At 40.0% G+C, this 22,957-nt stretch overlaps 1 protein-coding gene across 2 annotated transcripts in view; it reads right to left on the bottom strand.

The window, feature by feature from the left end:
- The window catches only part of SPRYD3 (SPRY domain containing 3), a 56,498-nt gene that overhangs the window by 11,610 nt on the left and 21,931 nt on the right, over positions 1 to 22,957 (bottom strand). For both annotated transcript variants that reach the window (XM_063428481.1, XM_063428482.1), the window contains exons 3-8: positions 19,649 to 19,724; positions 13,135 to 13,259; positions 9,669 to 9,804; positions 9,340 to 9,528; positions 8,163 to 8,312; positions 481 to 538 (exon numbers count right to left, since the gene is read on the bottom strand). In XM_063428481.1, coding sequence (XP_063284551.1) covers positions 481 to 538; positions 8,163 to 8,312; positions 9,340 to 9,528; positions 9,669 to 9,804; positions 13,135 to 13,259; positions 19,649 to 19,724 — 734 coding nt within the window. The remainder of the gene's footprint in view (positions 1 to 480; positions 539 to 8,162; positions 8,313 to 9,339; positions 9,529 to 9,668; positions 9,805 to 13,134; positions 13,260 to 19,648; positions 19,725 to 22,957) is intronic.

The following is a 22,957-nucleotide window of genomic DNA, read 5'->3' as shown; positions in this document are numbered from 1 at the left end:
CCATTAAAAAGGATCACTAAAGGCTCACTGTGCCCACTTCATCTCACAGGCACTTCTGCTCAATAAGGGAGTTAGACTTATGCTGCTGATAGAGAGCATTTGATTGGCGCAGTGCAGCATTTTGCGAATATAAGCTCTAGCTTCCCAATGCTTCCCTATCATCAATCCTAATACAGAGGTGGGGTGACCGCATAGAAGAAGTTAAAGTTTAAAAGGTGACACCTTGGCAGGTAGGGTAACACTAAGGCATTAGGAAGACATGTTCGTATTCCTAAGACATTGTGTTCCTTTAATTACTCACTGCTAGCAATGGTTATGTCAATTATTAGCATAAATTTAAAGTAGGTTTTAAACAAACCAAAACAAAATACTGAAATAGAACTCTGTCCCCGTGTTTCTACAGCAGGCACCACTGAACACACAAATATCGAAGATCTACTATGGAATGCTCAGGATTTCCACCACGGAAATTCCCCTTACCTGCATGGTATGCGACTGATCCACGACTCCAGCCTGGGTGTCTGTTTTTGGGATAATCCTGAAAGAAAGCAGAAGAAAACAAATAAAAAAAATAAAATTAAATAAAATCAACATTACAACAGGTAATGACATCATTACAGTTGCAGGGTCAAACACTGATAAATTTTCCCTGAATAATAGAATTGTCACAAATTCCTGGAAGTGGCCAACTCCTCATTATTGTTCCTGCTGATTTTTGCTGGTGCTTTATTCAAAATAAACCAAGATGATTGCCACCCAGTCAAATACAAATTTTAGGCAAAAATAGCCAAGCTGTATACATTATGGAAACATAATTCTCAGAAATATTAATGTTTATTTATATTTCCCAAGGTAAGGTTTGGCCAAACTGAAGTTTTTGTTATTGTTATGTTAAACAGAAAAGGAGATTTTATATATAATTATTCATAGATTGTACTTTGCCCAAGTAAATAAAAATGTCATATATTTTTTTTAAATTAAATAAAGCGGATGTTGCCAAGCAATATGGTAAAAATCTGGTTTGTTTTCATCTTTTGAGGACAGAATCTGGGCAGCCCACACTTACTCTACTTTGATCATGGCTGAATTAACCTCCCCACTTCCCCAAAGCTGCACCCCATATATACACTGCCACTAGTGACATCAACATAATTGCATCATAGGTGTGACATGACTAATAAAAGTCACACTCCCAGGAATGCTAGACTGGATTAGCACATAACAGAGCAGTCTTTGTAATGCTGCTTTGGGTGTGCAGCCAATATTCATTGCTTCCATACTGGAATACTAGATTTGTGGTAATGTCATTCTATGCTGAAAGACCAGAGTAGATTTATCCTTTCTAGTCAGTAGTCCATTATAATATTCAGGGACTTTGTATGATAAATACAATCACTCAGTACAATAAATAAAAGGAGTCAAATTAGTAACTATTTTAGAGAACGTCTCTGAATGTAGTCACAATTAGAACTAGAAAAGCTACAATTTCTGGGGAAATTGTGAGAAGTGTTCTTGCCTCCACCAGTAGTCTACAACTGGAGTGGGCGGAGTAACTGTTATTATTTATATAGCACATTTAATTGCAACGTTGTTGCCTAAAGTGCTTCACAGTTACATTAAAACATACATTTATAAAAACCATTAGCAGGTGTACAAAAGAACCTGTCTATGACATCACTTGCTGCTCCAGCCTGGCACAGGTCAGAGTATTTTGGCGGTTGCCATCTTCAAAATGTCGTATTTTAAAAACTATAAATCCTACAAAGACATCCTATGACATCCTATAAAGCGAAGAGCTTTATATTGTGAGAATCACAAGACCCAGACCTACATTTTGATGCATAGTATGTCTCTGAAGTATTAAAAATGAAGGCACAGTCGCAGTTTAGAAATTGCCCTTCAAGTTTGAGCTGGCTAGAGTGAAGTTTCAATGAATGTCAATGGACGGCGTGAGTTGCAAACAAATGGTCAAATGGTCATATTGTGAAAACTATCAGGACTATGGCTTAGCCGTAGACATTTCTAGTGGCAGCAGGGATAGCGTTTTGATATAAGATTTGGCAGTTTAGAAATCATGTCCTGATTTTTCAGCTTTTGCCAGCTCCCACTCTAGTTTTTAACATTTTGCCATTCATTCCTATGGGACAAATTTCACCACAAGAACAACGATATTCTGTGAACCATTCGGCAAAACGTTCCACAAAGTAATAGCAATCCGATCGAGAACAATCTGCACGTTTTGGTATATTTTTGTCTATGTAGTGTAAAAACTGTGGGAGGAGTTAGGGTGGTAAATTTGGCTATAATAATATTATTATTATTATTATTATTAATAACATATATGTGAGATAACATTAAGTGGTCTTGCTATGCAAGAACACTTAATTACCTAAAGCCAGAAGAATGTAAAATGACCCATCAAGGGAACGTAAAAGGCATACTTCAGTGTTATGGTTTTGTACAGAGGTAGGCAACCTTCTGCACTCCTGATATTTTGCCATCTTTATGGTTGCAAGAGCATTAAGGGATATGTAGTCCACATAACCTGGAGTGCCAAAGGTTGCCTACCTCAGGTTTAAAATACCAACAACACACAGCTTGTATATGCTGCAGACACGCGATCTACAACTTAGGTGGTTAGACAATAGCCCCCCCGCCCCCTTATTGTAATTTAGGGCCCCTACCCATCGCTCAAGGGTGGGGGCCGGGGGAGTAGACATGTTTAGTAGACAGGCCCCTACTCAGGGCAAAGTGAGTAGGGGTAGAATTTACCAATACCAAGTAATCTTTACTTAGTATTAGTAAATTTGGCTGAAAGACCAATTTAGGTCTTTCAGCCTTTTGGTAGATAGCTCCCTAATAGCGTGGGAATTAGGGAGCCATCTACTAAGCGGCTGCAAGATGCAGCCATGGCACGACTAGGATCGGAGTTTCATTAATTCGAATTAAAACTCCGATACGAACAAAGTCCCGAATTGCGTCCTAAAACAAATAGAGAAACTGTTTTGATTCTGTTAGGACGCAATTCGGTAGTTTCGCCGACGTTCTGTCTAAAATGACAGTACGTTCGGGAAAATTGAAAGGAGGCTTCACCGGGACAGTGAGAATTGTGGGAAAATTGCTCTGACCACTGGAAATTAAGCAAACTTTGCTCCTCCGCTGCTCATTGCCAGTCAGGTGTAGGAAACCTCCATTAGACAAATAGGCCTTTCTAGAGCAGACAGGAAGAAATGAAGAACAGATCCTGACAGAGGGAGAGAAGAGGAATCGATTGGGGAAAGGTAAGTTCGGCATGACCGTGCCGCTTCAAAGTTCTGACCGGCCGCACACGTGGTCCTATACCCAAAACGATTCCAGAGCATTTGGTGCTTTTGCCGGGGCTCCAGAGTGTTCCGCCTGGATCGCAAGCAGCGTTTGTTCCCCTTAGTCTCAGGCACCATCCCTCCGAAAAGGGCTCTCCTGGCCGTTTTCAAAGTGGTCCAAAACGCAGGACCAAATTGACCGGTAACTGCACGGTTCCCTATCCGAAAATAGTTCCATAGAATCGCGGTTAAGTGCCGCTGGGGACTGACAGGGAACCGCAAAGTCTTCATGACGAAAATCGTTCCAAGGCATTTGCAGCCAAGTCCCCCTGAAGTCTATTCACGGTTTTGGTCCATTAGATCGGCTGCCAGGGACTGAGCGTTCGGTTCTATGCGCACGAATGGAAAGTGCCGAACCAGGGGAACTAAAATATGGGTCTTTACAGTCGCTGACCTGGCCCATAGTCGGTGGACAGGAGGCCAGCTTCCACACTCCTCCAGGAATCCGTGGCAAACGTCTGTGGAAAGTGGCGTTTGTCACACAAACTTGATTAAACTTTAAGAATGAGGGTTAAGAAGAGCTCTTTAGAGGAACATATGCAATTGGTGATGTAAGGAGAAGGATTACTTAACCCCTTAACGACGAGTGACGGACGAGGTCCTTCACTCAGGGGAATGCGTTAATGACGAGTGACGGACCTCGTCCGTCACCCGTTAAAATTAACCCCAGATCGCCGCAATCGCGGCGATCGTGGGGTTAATGGTGCTCCGGTCTGCCTCTGCATTAGAGGCAGACCGGGAGCACCGGATCGGGCTGCCCCAGTACATGTGCCCGCTCTGACAGCATGCCAGAGCGGGCACATGTGCTCTCTATACTCACCTCCGCCTCCCTGCACTTCCTGGTTCTGTGTGAAGTGCAGGGAGACGGATCTTCAGTGATCCTGCCCCCTGGTGGAAAAAAAAATTAGTAAAATTAAAATCCCACCCCCCTTTACCCATTTTAATAAAAAATTAACCCCTTCCCTGCCAATTGATCACTGACTACAGTGATCAATTGGCAGGGATTACATTTTACTAAGATCTGATTTTTTTTTTAACCCCTGAGGGTTAATTCTTTTTTTTTTTAACCCTCAGGGGTTCAATTTATTTTATTAATTAATTTAAATATTTTAAAATTATAAATTTAGCTAGCTGGGGAGGGTGGAAGTTAGTGGGGAATTGGGGGATTTAGTATTACGCTAACTAGGGGTTAACGTTAAAAAAAGTTTAAAAATAAGCTTTAAAAAGTAAAAAAATTAAGTTAAAAAAAGTTTTAATAACATTTAAGTAAAAAATTTAAAAAAATAAAACCTTTACCCAGTCCAAATAAAAATTAACCCCTTCCCTGCCAGTCGATCACTGCCTACAGTGATCAAAATACAGATCACAGTATTATACTGTTCTAATTTTTTTTTTTAACCCCTGACGATTAACTTTTATTTATTTTTTAACCCTCAGGGGTTAAATTTATTTAATTAACTAATTTAAATATTGTATAATTAAATATTTTGCTAGCTGGGGTGGGTGGGAGTTATGGGAAATTTACTGTTAGTGCTGCTTACTGCTAGTTAGGGGTTAACGTAAAAAAAAAAGCTTAGAAAAATGTTAAATCTGTAAAAAAAGTTTTACGAAAGTTTAGGAAACTTTAAAAAAATGAATAATCAAAACAAAAGTTTAAAAAATAGTTTTAAAAAGTAAAAAAAAAGTTTTAAAAAGTAAAAAAATACATTTAATAACGCTCATTACCACTACACCTGGTACAAGCTAGCGGAAAAATGATCCCACGCTAAGGTTCAAAATATGCCTTTTGAAATACCCTGGGATGTCTTCTTTAAGAAATGGTATGGCTTTATGGGGTATTTGGTTTATATAGCCTGGTAAAATACTCTAAAATGGGACATGGGCACAGCGTAAAAATGTAAAGTTTGAAAAAAAATGGAATGGCTGTGTCCCAAATGTGCCCCTCCGATGTCCACATATACCTGACAAAGGTACATATGGGGGTATTTTTGTACTCAGCAGACATAGCTGAGCAACATATGAAGTATTATACAGTGATAGTACACATAAGGTTTGCAAAATATACTGTGCAAACTCACTGTGTGTCAAAAAGGCAGAAAAAACGCTTATTACCACTACACCTGGTACAAGCTAGCGGAAAAATGATCCCACGCTAAGGTTCAAAATATGCCTTTTGAAATACCCTGGGGTGTCTACTTTAAGAAATGGTAGGCCTTTGTGGGGTAGTTTGAATTTAAAACCTGCAAAGATGCTTGGAAATTGCACATAGGCCCGGCGTCAAAATTCAAAGTTCGGTCAAAACTGATATGGCTTGGTCTCCTATATGGCACTGTAGCTTCACAAAATAGTGCCATAGACATACAATGGGGGTGTCCTTTTACTCAGAAGACTTAGCTGAGCATAATTTGGGGGGTTTGAACTTAGTGGCACACATGAAATATACAAAATGCCCAGCAAAAATGCAATCCGTATGTAAAAAATGCACAAAATTATTTTTTACCACATACTTTGGCATGTAATGGTAAAAAAATGGGGGCATGTTAAGGCACAATATGCACCTTATGAGATACCCTGGAGTGTCTTCTTTTACAAATGGTAGGCCTTTGTGGGGTGTTTTGAACAGTCAAACTGTTATAATACCCCAAATGGAAGCATAGGCTCATTAAATCCGTCTCTCAAAATTCTACTGTGAATACTGAAAAGGACAGGTCTCCTGTATGGCACTGTAGCTTCACGAAATAGTGCCATAGACATACAATGGGGGTGTCCTTTTACTCAGAAGAAGACTTAGCTGAGCATAATTTGGGGGGTTTGAACTTAGTGGCACACATGAAATATACAAAATGCCCAGCAAAAATGCAATCCGTATGTAAAATATGCACAAAATTATTTTTTACCACATACTTTGGCATGTAATGGTAAAAAAATGGGGGCATGCTAAGGCACAATATGCACCTTATGAGATACCCTGGAGTGTCTACTTTTACAAATGGTAGGCCTTTGTGGGGTTTTTTTGAACAAACTACTATAATACCCCAAATGGAAGCATAGGCTCATTAAATCCGTCTCTCAAAATTCTACTGTGAATACTGAAAAGGACAGGTCTCCTATATGGCACTGTAGCTTCACGAAATAGTGCCAAAGACATACAATGGGGGTACCGTTGTACTCAGCAGAAGTAAATGAACACATAATAAAACTTTGTACAGGAATAGCACACACCAACTTTACAAAATACACATGAGAAGTTCTTTGTTATAAGTTTGTGTGCGAAAACCCCCCAAAAACACAATTTTACTCCAATATTTAGCAGAGATTGGCGGTAAAATGGCTACGTAGAAAGTGTCAAAACAACCTTAGGTAAATAGCCTGTGGTGTCTACTTTATATAAATATATACTTTTGTGTGGCAATTTTGTTTTCTTTTATGGCTATTAGGCTTACAAGACAAACATACCAAATTCTAAAATCGCTCCACATAAAAAGTTTATTTTACTCCTTGTGCTTTGTGACCTGTAACTACCAAAAAAAACTGAAAATCCCAGACACATTATATATTCTGTAATTCAGAACAACTAAATGAATTTATTTTTAATTACTTTCCTTAACCTGCACTAATTATGTACACATTATTATTGCAAAAACTGTAAAAAAAACACACAAAAATTCATTTTTTTGCATATTTCTGTATTTTTTTTATAATAAATAAGCATTTATATATATATGTGTTACATCAAATTAAAGCCCTTTCTGTCCTTTAAAAAACGGTATATAATATGTGTCGGTGCAATAAATTAGTAAAATGCAAATTGCAGTTGAACGCAAATAGCAAAAAATGCAAAAAATGCCGTTGTCATTAAGTGAAAGACAAGCTTCTGAAGCTCTGTCCTTAAGGGGTTAAACCTAAAAATAAACGTTTATGTTATTTATGTGTGTATTAAATTTAATAAAGCGGATCTAGACTTACAAATCTTTGGTCCAAAAAGGTTCGTTAGTTTAGAATACTCTGCCACTGCAGCTAGTAAGGTCTACACAGCTATGGAGGCAATGAATGGTTAAGACATACATACAGATAATGCTGGAAAAATAAATAAATGGTAGAAGGTGAGAAAATTGGCAGAATCGCTAAATTGCTTAGAATGTAAACTCATCTGAGCAGGGCCCTCAGCACATTCTGTTCCTGTATGTTGAAAATGTCTCCTTGCAACTACTCGTTAGCTAACCTATTGTACAGCACTGTGGAATTTGTTAAAGCTTTATAAATAAATATACAAACATAAATAATAGCTTCTCTAATGCCTGCCATCATATTCCCCCCCACATATTAAATGGGTAGATTACCTGCTCTGATAACCATGCTACACTTATTGCATTATTTCCAGACTTCTATCTAAACCTCCATATATATATATATATACACACACACACACACACAAACCTTCATCAATGGATAAATACACATTTATTATTAGTTAAAAGAAGTTAGAAAATGGGTAGGCGTTTAGCCAGTCATTGTATGACATCACTAAGCAATGGTGCATCTCTTTCTATCATTTATCGAAACTAGTCTTTTTTTTTTTATCTCTACATGAAAAAAAACAGAAATGTTGATTTATATGGAATTCACATAAGATAGCTTATAATTTCCCTGAGAGACATTTCTTCCAATACCTTAAAATGAAATACTGAATTTATTTTGGGTTTTGTCTACTAGTGGTACGAACAAACATTTAATCGAACAATGATCACATGGGCACTGCAAACATGAACCAATGTGGTCCTCGTCCATTAGGAATCTTACCTTTCGTGCAAGGCCCAACGCAATATAACATTTCTCCCCGGGATCCACAATTTCTACTTCAAAGTAGTGACTGCGTGTACTGAGAGAGCGACGAGCCTGGGCTAGGCCAACATCTATTATACTTTTACCCTTCCCAACATACTCCAGGAGCTAAACAGAAAGATCAGATACATGAATAGTGATAAAAATATGATAAATGCATGGTAAGCTACAAGTACAAGGGGTGTTATGCATATACCTAGGAGCCACTTCTTCTAAACCCTCCCAGGTTTTGGACACCTGGTTACACCCAACAAGCCTACAGCAAGGGAGAGTCTAATGTGCAATCCATAAGGACAACACAAATTAACACAACACAAATTAACACCAAAGACTGGAATCTGGGGCTGGGGACTATGCAGGACACTGAAGAATAACAACATGTGCTTTATAGAAGAAGGTATTACCATTCTGGAACGATCAATTAGAAAAAACAAATGGTAGTAGACTGTGGCCATTCATGGATGCATATGGTCACCAAAAATGCTGTGGTATTTCAGTTTTGATCAAATTCTTATTGAAGGATTGAAGGGCTAAATGGGGATCTATAATATACTCCCCACTCAAGCCTGTGCTGGTGACATGAGGCAGTATGCCGTTTACACCAGCAGGTCATCTATAAGTCACAGAAATCAGTTCTAGTCTACAAGTTTGTGACTGATGCTCTCAGCTATGCCTAGTTAGAGGCTTCCTCATTGAATGCCCTCTTTAACCTATTGTTCCGGTAAGTTTTCTTGTAACTGTCCTATTTATAGTTAAATCCCCCCTATAATAATATTGTAAAGCGCTACGGAATCTGCTGGCTCTATATAAATGACGCTAATAATAATAATAATAATGAGGATAAGCAAACAAGTGTGGTCTTCACAACTTTGGGATTAAAACGGTTTATAAATGATTTAATCCCTTAATATAAGACAGGACCTCCAGGCACTATATCACATGTTCATTGAGATCAAACTGGTATGGTGCCCAGTGTGGTTCTTTTTTTTACGCTAAAGTTGTTTTGGTGCATAGTGTGTCTCGTTAGCTAGCATAACATACTCATTAAAATATCTGTAAAGGACCATTGGCTTTTTATTTATTTTTCAAGCATATAACTTGTCTACCACTTCATATATGGCCTCCATCACCTTACCGTGCCACAAACTCTGACATCATGTAGCCTTCCCCATTCATCCTCATAGCTGTCCACCATCATTATACTGTCATCGTCCTCACTGCCAAGTTCAGCATTTAAATGAAGACGCACTTCTTCCCCAAGTGAGTGCATGCCAACTGCTGGGAAAAGACCATCAGGAGACAATGGCATCACAGTGCTACCAACCTGCAATAAGAGACAGAGGTACACATTGCAATGTGGAAGCACTACATTAAAAATGGTGTGTGACTGAGTGATGGTTACTTAAGGGAAGGGGTAAATTGGAAAGGGTAAGAATAGCCAGTATGTTTTAAAGTGTTTTGTACCCGCTTTCCATTTTTGGTGAAAAAAATCTGAGCAGTCTGTACATGAAATGAGCTGGGTTCAATGCCACAACCAATACGGTCTCCTGAGTTACACTTGGTTCCAAACTGTCGTCCCTTTGCTCGTCCATTGTACAGCCTGAAAGAGAAAAAATTCCGGTCATACATCCTGCCTTTCATGATTGACAGAATGGATATTGATATTGCAGCAGTGTAAATACTGAATGTTCAATGCAGCTAGAGTGAAGACAATGGATAGATGCTGTGCAGTGCCTAACTTTGTCAAACCACTTCCAAAGAAAGAGAAACAGAAAGCTTGGGGTATGTTACCCCCTTTAAACAGCAGTTAACATTTTTCATTAATATAATCATTGTATTTTGTGTCTGCTCTCCTCATTTACTTTTTTCCTTGCTCACCTAGAAAATGAAAAAAAACACAAAAAAAAAAACAAAACACCCAAATATATAGATATATATTATATATACACGGTATGTAGAAATTGTCTCTAAAACATTTTTTTCTATTCTAAAAGTGTTTACGTTATTAGCACTATTCTACTTCCCAATCGAATAGATATCTGAGCAGGATAATTTCTCCTTAAAATTAAAAAGGGATTAAAATAAACAATTCTCTTTAGCGCTGTATAAATACCAATAATAATAATAATAATAATAAACTATGTTATGGCAGAGGATATGGAGTAGATTTCGACATCAATTCACTCCCCAAGAGAAGGTAGAGTGGGACCAAAAAATAATAATAATTAACACGCGCATATATTCAGCCGACTTTATCCCAGCAGTAAAGAAAAGTAAGCTACAAAAATAACACTAATAAAATAGGAAATCAGATTACACATTAAACACTCCCATTAAACGAGTGAAGCAAAAAAAAAAAAAAAAAAAAAAGGCCACTTTCTCTTGAAGTTACTTGCAGTCAGCAAACCCATAAAAATGTGAGGCTTTTTAAGATAACTGATCATAAATCTAAAGAAAATGCTGCCTATATACTGCACTGCCAACAGCCAATCAGAAGCTTTTACTCAGACACACCCCATTCCAGTGTCTCTGCTAATACAATACTCCCTTCCATAACACAGAGAACAGAGCGTGTGCATTCCTGTCCTTCCCCAACCAAGGATTTTAAAAGCCACGAGCATCTCCTAAAATATTCCCACAATCCATATGCTATCTACATATGCGACCCCAATAGAAATTGTTAAGTGGAAAAAATAAAATAAATATATCTGCAGAACATCCAAACACCATCATGCACTCCTAACACACCAACAATTGCCAGCATATTTTGTGTAGGTGTTGGGTTGGATTGTTGTACAACCTATTTTTGTATTGGATTTTGTTTTGGCCGCCATTTATTTGGTTGTTGAGGATGATCAAAGCCAAGATCTTCAACCACGGAATATAGTAATAGACTGTGGGTATTTGAAGAAGCAGGAAAGACATTTTGAAAATCCTCGGTATCCTTTAATTTAAGAAATCCCTCTTGAAGTGGAAAAAGAGAGAGGAGTCCTCCCCAACTTACTTTTAGTTAATAGGGTTGCATGAGTCACTGCATGTATTTATTTTATTTGTGTCAGTGTTAAGTGTGCAATTGTCTGTTGGCAATATATTTCAGTTTGTAGAACATTCTAAACTAAATTTATCAAGCTGAATTCTCGTGTACAATAGGACGCCAATATAAAAATATTAAAGTTACATTTACTATAGATTGGATAGGTAAATATGTCAATAATATAGATCTAATAAAGTTCATCAAAATCCAACTTCTGATGACAGAGCCACCTTAGACTGGAAATGAAAAAATGCTCCAAAAACAGGGATTCAAGTTGTGAATTATTTATTTATTTTTAATTCTTTATTTGTGTAGTGCTTTGCAGAACTTACAGATTAACAGACATTGCAATTGGCATCAGAAAAGATTATCCAGCAGCATATGTTGCATGTCAGGTGTACAGCACCCTTTTTTTGTTTTTATAGAGTCCTAGGGCAGCACAAAACCAGGATACACCACTGGTTACAGTATAACATTAGAATAACATCAGAATAATCATGCTGGCAGAGCGTATGGTCATGTTAGGCAAGATTATTTGGAGGAATGACAAAGTGGTTAAACATGACCGGTGTAATCATTATCTGACCATGGCTGTGTAATTAAGTACATGTTAAATTAATTAGCGATGTGGATATACATACTTCTTGTCTGACTAGGCATAGAATATGTGAGTACATGTTGTGCTAAACTTAACCTAGATATTTAGTAGCTGGAAGGCAAAGATGATAAAACAGAGGGAACATCAGCATTTAAGATTGCCCTGTAGCTTTTCCACCCCAAGTGGACTCCATGCCAGCGATTTGACGTTCTGCGGTTGCATATTTAGAGACCCTTCTTCGGACGTGAAGGAGTTTTAGTTTTGGCAAAGGGTCAGGAGACTGTCATGTTAATTCTAGTCCCATTAAGTGTCAATGTTGTATGGTAGTAGTCCTTTTTTGGTTGACCTGTGATCTAGTCTAGTGCCTGTCTTAGGTGGGAGACCAGTCCCAGTAGCCGCGCCGTTCGTTGGATGCAGTGTGTCGGCTGTTTGTTGCAGATCCTTATGTTTCTGCCCCCATGTGGTGATCTGGGTGGTATGGCAGGTAAGGCCAGGGCGCTGTGGCAGTGTCCCACTCCGTAGTTTGTGGCTTTGGGTTTGCTCGATTTAGCGCAGCTCCCCCCCTAGCTTGGCTTGTGGGGTTATGGCTTGTGCTTGCTTGTTCCCTTTCAGCCCCCATCGGCAATTTGCCTGTGTGAAGTCAGGAGAGGTGGGTGCGCCATTCAGCCCTCGAGGGTGGCTTGGCATGCAGTCTCCGCCATTTTGGAAGTGGCCTCTGTGCACTGTGTCCGTCCTGCTGGTGCTTTGAGTGCCGGTGTTGCCGCACTCCGATGGGCCACGGGGTGTGGACCGGGATCACCCCGCCGGTGCAGAGGGGGTGAACAGGGCCAGGTCCGCCTAGCCTCATGCTTCTGCCTTGCCACTGGCGGGCAAGATAGCTGGGCAGCGGACGTCCACCCCACTCACCACCCGAGCGACCCCCATGTGGAGGGCAGGGATCGCCCCTCCGAGGGACTAAAACCTCTGAACAAGCCTCACCTCGGGACCAGGGTGGCTTCATGCACTGGATCACAGCTGCCAGTCGTCGGGTGAGTATGAAGGCAGCTTTTAATCGCCAAAACTGGAGAGTGTCTCAGGAGCTACTCAATTGTGCATCTGTTTAGCATGGCGGTCCAGCCCCGAAAATTATTTTAATACCGGACTAATCATGCAGTGTGAACACACTAATTATACGGACACTACACGCCTTGATTATGCTTTGTCTCATCTGTTTGCATTCACATATTAATCGTGAGCAGAGAATTGTTACACAGATAGACCACAACCACTGAGATGCAACAATACAATCTGATACTTACTTGCCGTCATCCGCATGGTAAGCCACGGAGTCTGGCAGCCATCCAGGTTGATGATCCAGACTGTAATACTGAGGCACTAAGCCCACAGCAATTGTTCCACGAACACCACGGTCCACAATTGACACCTGTAACAATAGTGAAAGATAAAAAATGTTTTTAATTTTTTTTTATTTACACACCTCTCCAACAAAAGCCTACAGAATTAAATCTATTAACAATTGCAGGTATCACCTGCTTATATAACTTCAAAATACTTCAGCAAACACAGAACAATGTATATCACAATGGATCCATTCTGAAATATCACTAAAGTTTAATAATAATTGCTTTAAACACTTCTTGTCAGAACAATGGTGAAATTTAAAGGGTAACTCCAACCACTATGACCACTTCTGCTTTTAGAAGACGTAGTGGTGGAAGGAGTCTGGATGTGCAGTGTTTCAGCTTGAAAGGCTGCACATCCACAGTTATTTAACTTGTGTGCCGGGAGCTAGTTGCAATGTGAACTGTGTTCCAGGTTGCCTAATGTAAAATCTATGCAGGCTGGTGCAGAGCAGGCAAAGGGCGGCTTGTCTCTACCAAAATAAGATATATATTATTCCCTTTTGCTCCTTGCACTCACACTCAAAAGATTTTATCCTCTTCAAAATGCCGGGTGCATTCCAGCCATTGCCAACAATTACAATACAGTTAATGAAGGCTTGCACTTACGGTCTTTTCTCCACAAAAGAATCCTTTATTTTATTCCTTTTAAAATATGATCAACGTTTCAGCCATCATCCGTAGCTTTCATCAAGATCAATACAGGTGCTGTATTGATCCTGATGAAAGCCACGGACGATGGCTGAAACGTTGATCATATTTTAAAAGGAGTGAAATAAAGGATTCTTTTATGGAGAAAAGACCGTAAATGCAAGCCTTCATTAATCTCACGGTATTTGTAGTCAGGGCAAGCAAGCAGTAATAATAGTGTAACATACCATATTATAACCAATAGACATAGTCAAATGACACCAGTCGGTTGTGGTGTGCTGGAACCGACAGAGCAGTAGGTCTGTAATAAAAGTGGGCCCCCCTTAGAGGGTGATATGAATAGAGGGAGCGGTGGGAGGGGTGATTCGCCAGACTGTCCACGGTAAGATGGGAGAGGATTGGCTGCTCTTTTAAGGGAATTCAAGCCCCTCCCACAACTACAGGCCAAGGCTTACATTTGTAGTCGGGGTAATCAAGGCGTAATAATAGTGGAACATAGCATATTATAACCAATAGACCTATTCAAAATGACACCAGTCGGTTGTGGTGTGCCGGACCGACAGAGCAGTAGGCCTGTAATAAAAGTGGGCAAAAGAGAAGAATACCATACAAAATAATCCTATAACAACCATCTTTTTTTTTGGACAAGTCATGAAAAGCTTGTATTACCTCTTTAACTGGGTTCGGCATGTAAAGAGTATAGGCAGAGAACCTCCAGCGTCCCATAGCCCCGATGACATGAGCTGGAATGTGGTTGGAGGAAACTGAGAATGCTGCCCCTATGCGGAAGGAGTGTCCTGATGAAAGGTTTGTATTTGGCCGAGCCTAGTTCACAGTAAATGAACATGAAGCATGACTTAAGATGCTGTAAGAATGGAGCCATGACGTTCTAATAATGGTCATAGTGGTTGTATCTGTAAAGTAGTGCAATAAGTATCCCGAACTTTACCGGGCACCATTGTTTAGTGTAGGTAATAGGGGTAAGGTGACCGTATGGCTATAGGGATAGGTATAGACTGATGCAGAGATAGGACCTAATGGTCTAAGGTGTCTGGAGATCAGTCGTTCCCAGGTATTCAGTGGTAGTTATATACTGAGTGGTAAATGCATGGGACGTAAGAACCCATAGCATGCTAGTTATATGGCCATTTGATTGTCGTATGGTCATGTGCTCAACATGAGCTAAATCTACTAAGTTGGATAGTGAATGAATATGCCGTGTGGATGGGTATCCTTTGAGATGGCACGTGTGTCTTGAATTTGAATTCCTTTCTTTATCAGATAAGATGAAAAGGAATCCTGTATTGTTGGGGTGTTGTTGGAGCATGTGGTGTTGGATATATCTGTAAGGTACTGTTTAATTGTGTTAAATGATAATTTAAGTAAAGGAGGCAAAAAGAAGTGAACCCCAAAATAGATTCCATAGCAAACATGACAAGAACTTAAAACCCCACTATAGCCATAGTGAAAAATATGTGAACACCCAATCGTATAATTACCTAGTGTTGACTGAAAGTGCAAGGTGAGACACAGAACGTGCAAGGGTAAACCATACCTTTAATCCATGAGCACGTCTTGAAATGGCGGGGCAGGTTAGCTAGCCTGGAAGAGGTGGGCAGTGTTTGGCCAAAAGCCTTAACCGAAACCGGTACGTGAATACATGTGATAAGATTTGCAAGAGGCTACCCATGTGAGTTCCCTCAACCGTCTCCTGATGATCAGAGACGAAGATCGGCCCATATGCACAATGCTAGGTGTAAGTGAATAACATCCGACTGAGTGACCGGACCATATAGGTCCCCAGGCAACGGCAGCTGTCATGATCGGACATCATTCAAACAAAGCCGAAGTAGAGGAGGAGACGGGTCGGGACTTAACATCTATGGGCCAAGACGCTCAACGCCATTTATCCCCTTCGATGGCCGCAAAACTAGAGTTTGCCGCTGCATCTGTCCAAACGGAGGGTGAAATGTCAGAGAGGGAAAATAACATGGCTCGCCCTTTCCAGTATTTGCAGAAAGCGCCACATAAGTAAATCAGAGGTTGCATGAGTGTCTAACATGATACGTGATGTGTCTGTGGTGAGTCGTGGGAATAAAGAATAGTAACCGGGAAAAGAGGGATCTACCCTGTGAGATGATTCCCATGGCAACATTGAGCGACCCCCGCAGTAATTGAAGCTCCACGTGGTTGCCAGACCTAGTTGCCAGTAGTGTTCAAATGCATGATAGGTTGCGTTCAATCCATGTCCTGGGAAAGGCCAGCTAGCATGTGGATTGAGATAAGTAGGATCCCCAAATTGTGTGGCGTTATCAAGACCTAAGGTCTTGTGAGGGGAGACTGGGATAGCCAGGGACTCAAAAGCCATCATGGGTGTAAGACCGCTAGGGGGGAGTGCCTTGCTCTCAACCATGGGGAATTGTACGGGTAGAAACAGACGGACATCAGTACATATTAAGCCATAACCAACACAAACTATCAGCCAAGTAGTACAGATTCAGGGGCCGCTCTTGGAGCTAAAAGTGAGGCGTGAAAAATTTAAGTCCCAGCCACTTAAATGCAGTGAAAATGCCATAGTGAAGGGTGAATGGGAAGCAAGTTAAAACATAGACAATGACTATACCAGTCACCAAGATGGCCCAAATGGCATAGATCATAGCGGCATATAGCAAGGAAAGTGCGTCGGAGGGTATGAGGGAATGACGACTGGGGATAATGGATAAGTCTAGGATTGGTCTGGGTTTAAGCGAAGTGTTACCCGTGTCCCCCCTATGGGGTTGGTTCTCTGTAAAAAGGAGGAGAACCAAAAAACCTCACAACCCTCGTACTATTCCGTCCTCAACTGTACACACTAACCCTCATCCTGTTAAAGCGGTTGCAAATAATTGCATTCTAGTGTCCCAGTGTCAAGATGTACAAAACCCACGTGAACCCCTGAATCAGCCTTTGCCGATAAATTTTAACCAAATGGCCTTGTAAAAGTGTAACCAATAACACATAGATTTAGCAAGAGCCCGGGAATAAAGAGAACAAAACGTGTAACAACCAACTCGAACCAGAACCACCAGTTCCACAGGAACTTGATACATGACAGACAATATATATATGGAACATAATCATTATAAGTGAGACAAAGGAGGAACGCCAGCTGTCAGGAGGAGATGCTGAGCTGCAGCCACTCTGAAACTGCTGCAACCCCTGGGGGAACCAGAAGTCCAGTCAGAAGTGATTTGCCAGACTGTCCACGGTAAGGTGGGAGAGGATTGTCCGCCCTTTTAAGGGAATTCAAGCCCCTCACACAACTACAGGCCAAGGCCTTACATACATATATATTTCAGCTGTGTTTGGAGTGGGAGCTTACAGAATAATGCTCAATAGGGCATTATTCAGGGAAGAAAAAAAATTAACGGGTTCAAGCAATTGAACCAATAGCCATTCTGTATTTTTTTTCTATTGAACCAATAGCAATACTGTATTTTCATCTGTAAACTTTGAGTAAAAAGAATATCAGTTAGCAGCGTAACATGGTGAATTTACTAGTTGACCTATTATCTTTGAATATTTTAATAACTACAAACTCTCTGGATAAGCGTATTATTCCTATTAGTACTTTATTTACTTATACTTATGATGTTTTTTGTGATATGTATGACTTTTCCAAAGGCTATTGACGTTTAGCAATCTTTTCCAGATTGTAAACCTGCCAATATCCGTATCACCAGGTTCGTGTCAAGTGGTGCACATTGGAAATAGATACCGTATATACTCGAGTATAAGCCGACCCGAATATAAGCCGAGGCCCCTAATTTTACCCCCAAAAACTGGGAAAACGTATTGACTCGAGTATAAGACTAGGGTGGGAAATGCAGCAGCTACTGGTAAATCTCTAAATAAAATTAGATCCTAAAAAAATTATATTAATTGAATATTTATTTGCAGTGTGTGTATAATGAATGCAGTGTGTGTATAATGAATGCAGTGTGTGTATAATGAATGCAGTGTGTGTATAATGAATGCAGTGTGTGTGTGTGTGTATGAGTGCAGTGTGTGTGTGTGTGTATGAGTGCAGTGTGTGTGTGTGTGTATGAGTGCAGTGTGTGTGTGTGTGTATGAGTGCAGTGTGTGTGTATGAGTGCAGTGTGTGTGTGTGTATGAGTGCAGTGTGTGTGTGTGTATGAGTGCAGTGTGTGTGTGTGTATGAGTGCAGTGTGTGTGTGTATGAGTGCAGTGTGTGTGTGTATGAGTGCAGTGTGTGTGTGTATGAGTGCAGTGTGTGTGTGTATGAGTGCAGTGTGTGTGTGTATGAGTGCAGTGTGTGTTTGTGTGTATGAGTGCAGTGTGTGTTTGTGTGTGTGAGTGCAGTGTGTGTTTGTGTGTATGAGTGCAGTGTGTGTTTGTGTGTATGAGTGCAGTGTGTGTATGAATGCAGTGTGAGTGCAGTGTGTGTGTGTGTGAGTGCAGTGTGTGTTTGTGTGTATGAGTGCAGTGTGTGTTTGTGTGTATGAGTGCAGTGTGTGTTTGTGTGTATGAGTGCATTGTGTGTTTGTGTGTATGAGTGCATTGTGTGTTTGTGTGTATGAGTGCAGTGCAGTGTGTGTATGAATGCAGTGTGTGAGTGCAGTGTGTGTGTGTGAGTGCAGTGTGTGTGTGTGAGTGCAGTGTGTGTGTGTGTGAGTGCAGTGTGTGTGTGTGAGTGCAGTGTGTGTGTGTGAGTGCAGTGTGTGTGTGTGTGAGTGAGTGCAGTGTGTGTGTGTGTGAGTGCAGTGTGTGTGTGTGAGAGTTCAGTGTGTGTGTGAGTGCAGTGTGTGTGTATGAATGCAGTATGGGTGTGTGTGTGTATTAGTGCAGTGTGTATGAATGCAGTGTTTGAGTGTGTGATGCAGAGCCTTGGTGGGGGTGGGCATTTTTATTATTTTTTTTATTATTTTAATACTAATTATTTTTTTGTTATATAATTTTTTTTTAATATGTTTTCATTATTATTATTATTATTAACACTTTTATTAAATTTGTATTATTATTATTAATATCTGTATTATTATTTTCGTCCCCCCTCCCTGCTTGCTAGCTGGCCAGGGAGGGGGGCTCCTTCCCTGGTGGTCTAGTGGCATTGGCAGTTCAGTGGGGGGGAGAGGGGGCTGTCAGAGCTGTAACTTACCTTTCCTGCAGCTCCTGTCAGCTCTCTCCTCCTCCGCGCCGTCCGTGCAGCTCCCTCCGTCAGCTCACACTGTAAGTCTCGCGAGAGCCGCGGCTCTCGCGAGATTTACACTGGGAGCTGAACGAGGTGCTGAACGGACAGCGCGGAGGAGGAGGAAGCTGACAGGAGCTGCAGGACAGGTAAGTTACAGCTCTGACAGCCCCCTCTCCCCCCAGTCTGTATTATGGCAATGTAAATTGCCATAATACAGACTATTGACTCGAGTATAAGCCGAGTTCCGTTTTTTCAGCACAAAAAATGTGCTGAAAAACTCTGCTTATACTCGAGTATATACGGTAAATTAAGTTTACATGCACAAGAATCTCCAAATTGTATTAACCATGAAGCCGATTTTCCACATAGGTCTATGTCTTCCCATACTTACACATGCATTACAATACATTTATTAGAGAAGTAATATTAATCAAATTGCCAAGAAATCAGGGTGAAGTAGGTGGGAAAAAACAAAACAAACTCAAGAGAAAAGTTCCCTTATTAGAAAATTCACGTCCATGATAAAATAATTACTACGATTAGTAGAAGTTGTGCCATAGAAAGGCTCACCTCAAAGTAGTTATTGTCTTTGCTTAGTGGTCGCGGAGCAACGTAGCAACCAACTTCTCCGGAATTCCCGTGGTAGCTGAGGAGACAGAGTAAAATAGAAACGGATTATTTAGAAATGAGCGTATTTCACATTATGCAAGTGATGTGTACCTACATCTTTAACATCAGGTTAACACTGAGTTTTGTATATTGGGTGGGTCAAGTTAGGAGAACTGCAACTATTTTTCCAACTCATGCATCTATTATGATTATTTATATAGAACCAGCATTCTGTAGTGCTGTACAATGGGTGGACTAACAGACACGTAATTGTTACCAGACAAATGGACGCACAGGAACAGAGGGGTTGAGGACCCTGCTCAATGAGCTTACATGCTAGAAGGGGTGGGGTATCTACACTTCATTTACCAGTTTCAAAGCGTGGTTCAGAATAATTAATAAATGCTAAGGGTTTCCCTTTTCCTGCCCCCTAGGACTTTCAAAGTCATTTTTACACATACGTAATCACACTAATGCTCATCACAGCTGCAGTTAAAAACATAGGTTTAAAATAATCACACTCCTAACAAGAGCAGCTCTTAAATTCATGAACTTGATATTTAAAAAAAAAAAAAAAAAAAAAAAAAAAAAAAAAAACTAAAAACACATCATTGTTATATTAACCCCTTAACGACGAGTGACGGACGAGGTCCGTCACTCAGGGGAATGCGTTAATGACGAGTGACGGACCTCGTCCGTCACCCGTTAAAATTAACCCCAGATCGCCGCAATCGCGGCGATCGCGGGGTTAATGGTGCTCCGGTCTGCCTCTGCATTAGAGGCAGACCGGGAGCACCGGATCGGGCTGTCAGAGTACATGTGCCCGCTCTGACAGCATGCCAGAGCGGGCACATGTGCTCTCTATACTCACCTCCGCCTCCCTGCACTTCCTGGTTCTGTGTGAAGTGCAGGGAGCCGGATCTTCAGTGATCCTGCCCCCTGGTGGAAAGAAAATATAGTAAAATTAAAATCCCCCCCCCCTTTACCCCCCCTTTACCCATTTTAATAAAAAATTAACCCCTTCCCTGCCAATTGATCACTGACTACAGTGATCAATTGGCAGGGATTACATTTTACTAAGATCTGATTTTTTTTTTTAACCCCTGAGGGTTAATTCTTTTTTTTTTTTTAACCCTCAGGGGTTCAATTTATTTTATTAATTAATTTAAATATTTTAAAATTATAAATTTAGCTAGCTGGGGAGGGTGGAAGTTAGTGGGGAATTGGGGGATTTAGTATTACGCTAACTAGGGGTTAACGTTAAAAAAAGTTTAAAAATACGCTTTAAAAAGTTAAAAAATTAAGTTAAAAAAAAAGTTTTAATAACATTTAAGTAAAAAATTTAAAAAAATAAACCCTTTACCCAGTCCAAATAAAAATTAACCCCTTCCCTGCCAGTCGATCACTGCCTACAGTGATCAAAATACAGATCACAGTATTATACTGTTCTAATTTTTTTTTTAACCCCTGACGATTAACTTTTATTTATTTTTTAACCCTCAGGGGTTAAATTTATTTAATTAACTAATTTAAATATTGTATAATTAAATATTTTGCTAGCTGGGGTGGGTGGGAGTTATGGGAAAATGGGGAATTTACTGTTAGTGCTGCTTACTGCTAGTTAGGGGTTAACGTAAAAAAAAAAGCTTAGAAAAATGTTAAATCTGTAAAAAAAGTTTTACGAAAGTTTAGGAAACTTTAAAAAAATGAATAATCAAAACAAAAGTTTAAAAAATAGTTTTAAAAAGTAAAAAAAGTTTTAAAAAGTAAAAAAATACATTTAATAACGCTCATTACCACTACACCTGGTACAAGCTAGCGGAAAAATGATCCCACGCTAAGGTTCAAAATATGCCTTTTGAAATACCCTGGGATGTCTTCTTTAAGAAATGGTATGGCTTTATGGGGTATTTGGTTTATATAGCCTGGTAAAATACTCTAAAATGGGACATGGGCACAGCGTAAAAATTTAAAGTTTGAAAAAAAATGGAATGGCTGTGTCCCAAATGTGCCCCTCCGATGTCCACATATACCTGGCAAAGGTACATACGGGGGTATTTTTGTACTCAGCAGACATAGCTGAGCAACATATGAAGTATTATACAGTGGTAGTACACATAAGGTTTGCAAAATATACTGTGCAAACTCACTTTGTGTGTCAAAAAGGCAGAAAAAACGCTTATTACCACTACACCTGGTACAAGCTAGCGGAAAAATGATCCCACGCTAAGGTTCAAAATATGCCTTTTGAAATACCCTGGGGTGTCTACTTTAAGAAATGGTAGGCCTTTGTGGGGTAGTTTGAATTTAAAACCTGCAAAGATGCTTGGAAATTGCACATAGGCCCGGCGTCAAAATTCAAAGTTCGGTCAAAACTGATATGGCTTGGTCTCCTATATGGCACTGTAGCTTCACAAAATAGTGCCATAGACATACAATGGGGGTGTCCTTTTACTCAGAAGACTTAGCTGAGCATAATTTGGGGGGTTTGAACTTAGTGGCACACATGAAATATACAAAATGCCCAGCAAAAATGCAATCCGTATGTAAAAAATGCACAAAATTATTTTTTACCACATACTTTGGCATGTAATGGGTAAAAAAATGGGGGCATGTTAAGGCACAATATGCACCTTATGAGATACCCTGGAGTGTCTTCTTTTACAAATGGTAGGCCTTTGTGGGGTGTTTTGAACAGTAAAACTGTTATAATACCCCAAATGGAAGCATAGGCTCATTAAATCCGTCTCTCAAAATTCTACTGTGAATACTGAAAAGGACAGGTCTCCTATATGGCACTGTAGCTTCACGAAATAGTGCCAAAGACATACAATGGGGGTACCGTTGTACTCAGCAGAAGTAACTGAACACATAATAAAACTTTGTACAGGAATAGCACACACCAAATTTACAAAATACACATGAGAAGTTCTTTGTTATAAGTTTGTGTGCGAAAACCCCCAAAAAACACAATTTTACTCCAATATTTAGCAGAGGTTGGCGGTAAAATGGCTACGTAGAAAGTGTCAAAACAACCTTAGGTAAATAGCCTGTGGTGTCTACTTTATATAAATATATACTTTTGTGTGGCAATTTTGTTTTCTTTTATGGCTATTAGGCTTACAAGACAAACATACCAAATTCTAAAATCGCTCCACATAAAAAGTTTATTTTACTCCTTGTGCTTTGTGACCTGTAACTACCAAAAAAAACTGAAAATCCCAGACACATTATATATTCTGTAATTCAGAACAACTAAATGAATTTATT

Source organism: Pelobates fuscus, chromosome 1 (assembly GCF_036172605.1).
Source record: "Pelobates fuscus isolate aPelFus1 chromosome 1, aPelFus1.pri, whole genome shotgun sequence".
Lineage (NCBI taxonomy): Eukaryota > Metazoa > Chordata > Amphibia > Anura > Pelobatidae > Pelobates > Pelobates fuscus.
This window is presented reverse-complemented; position numbering and strand designations above follow the sequence as displayed.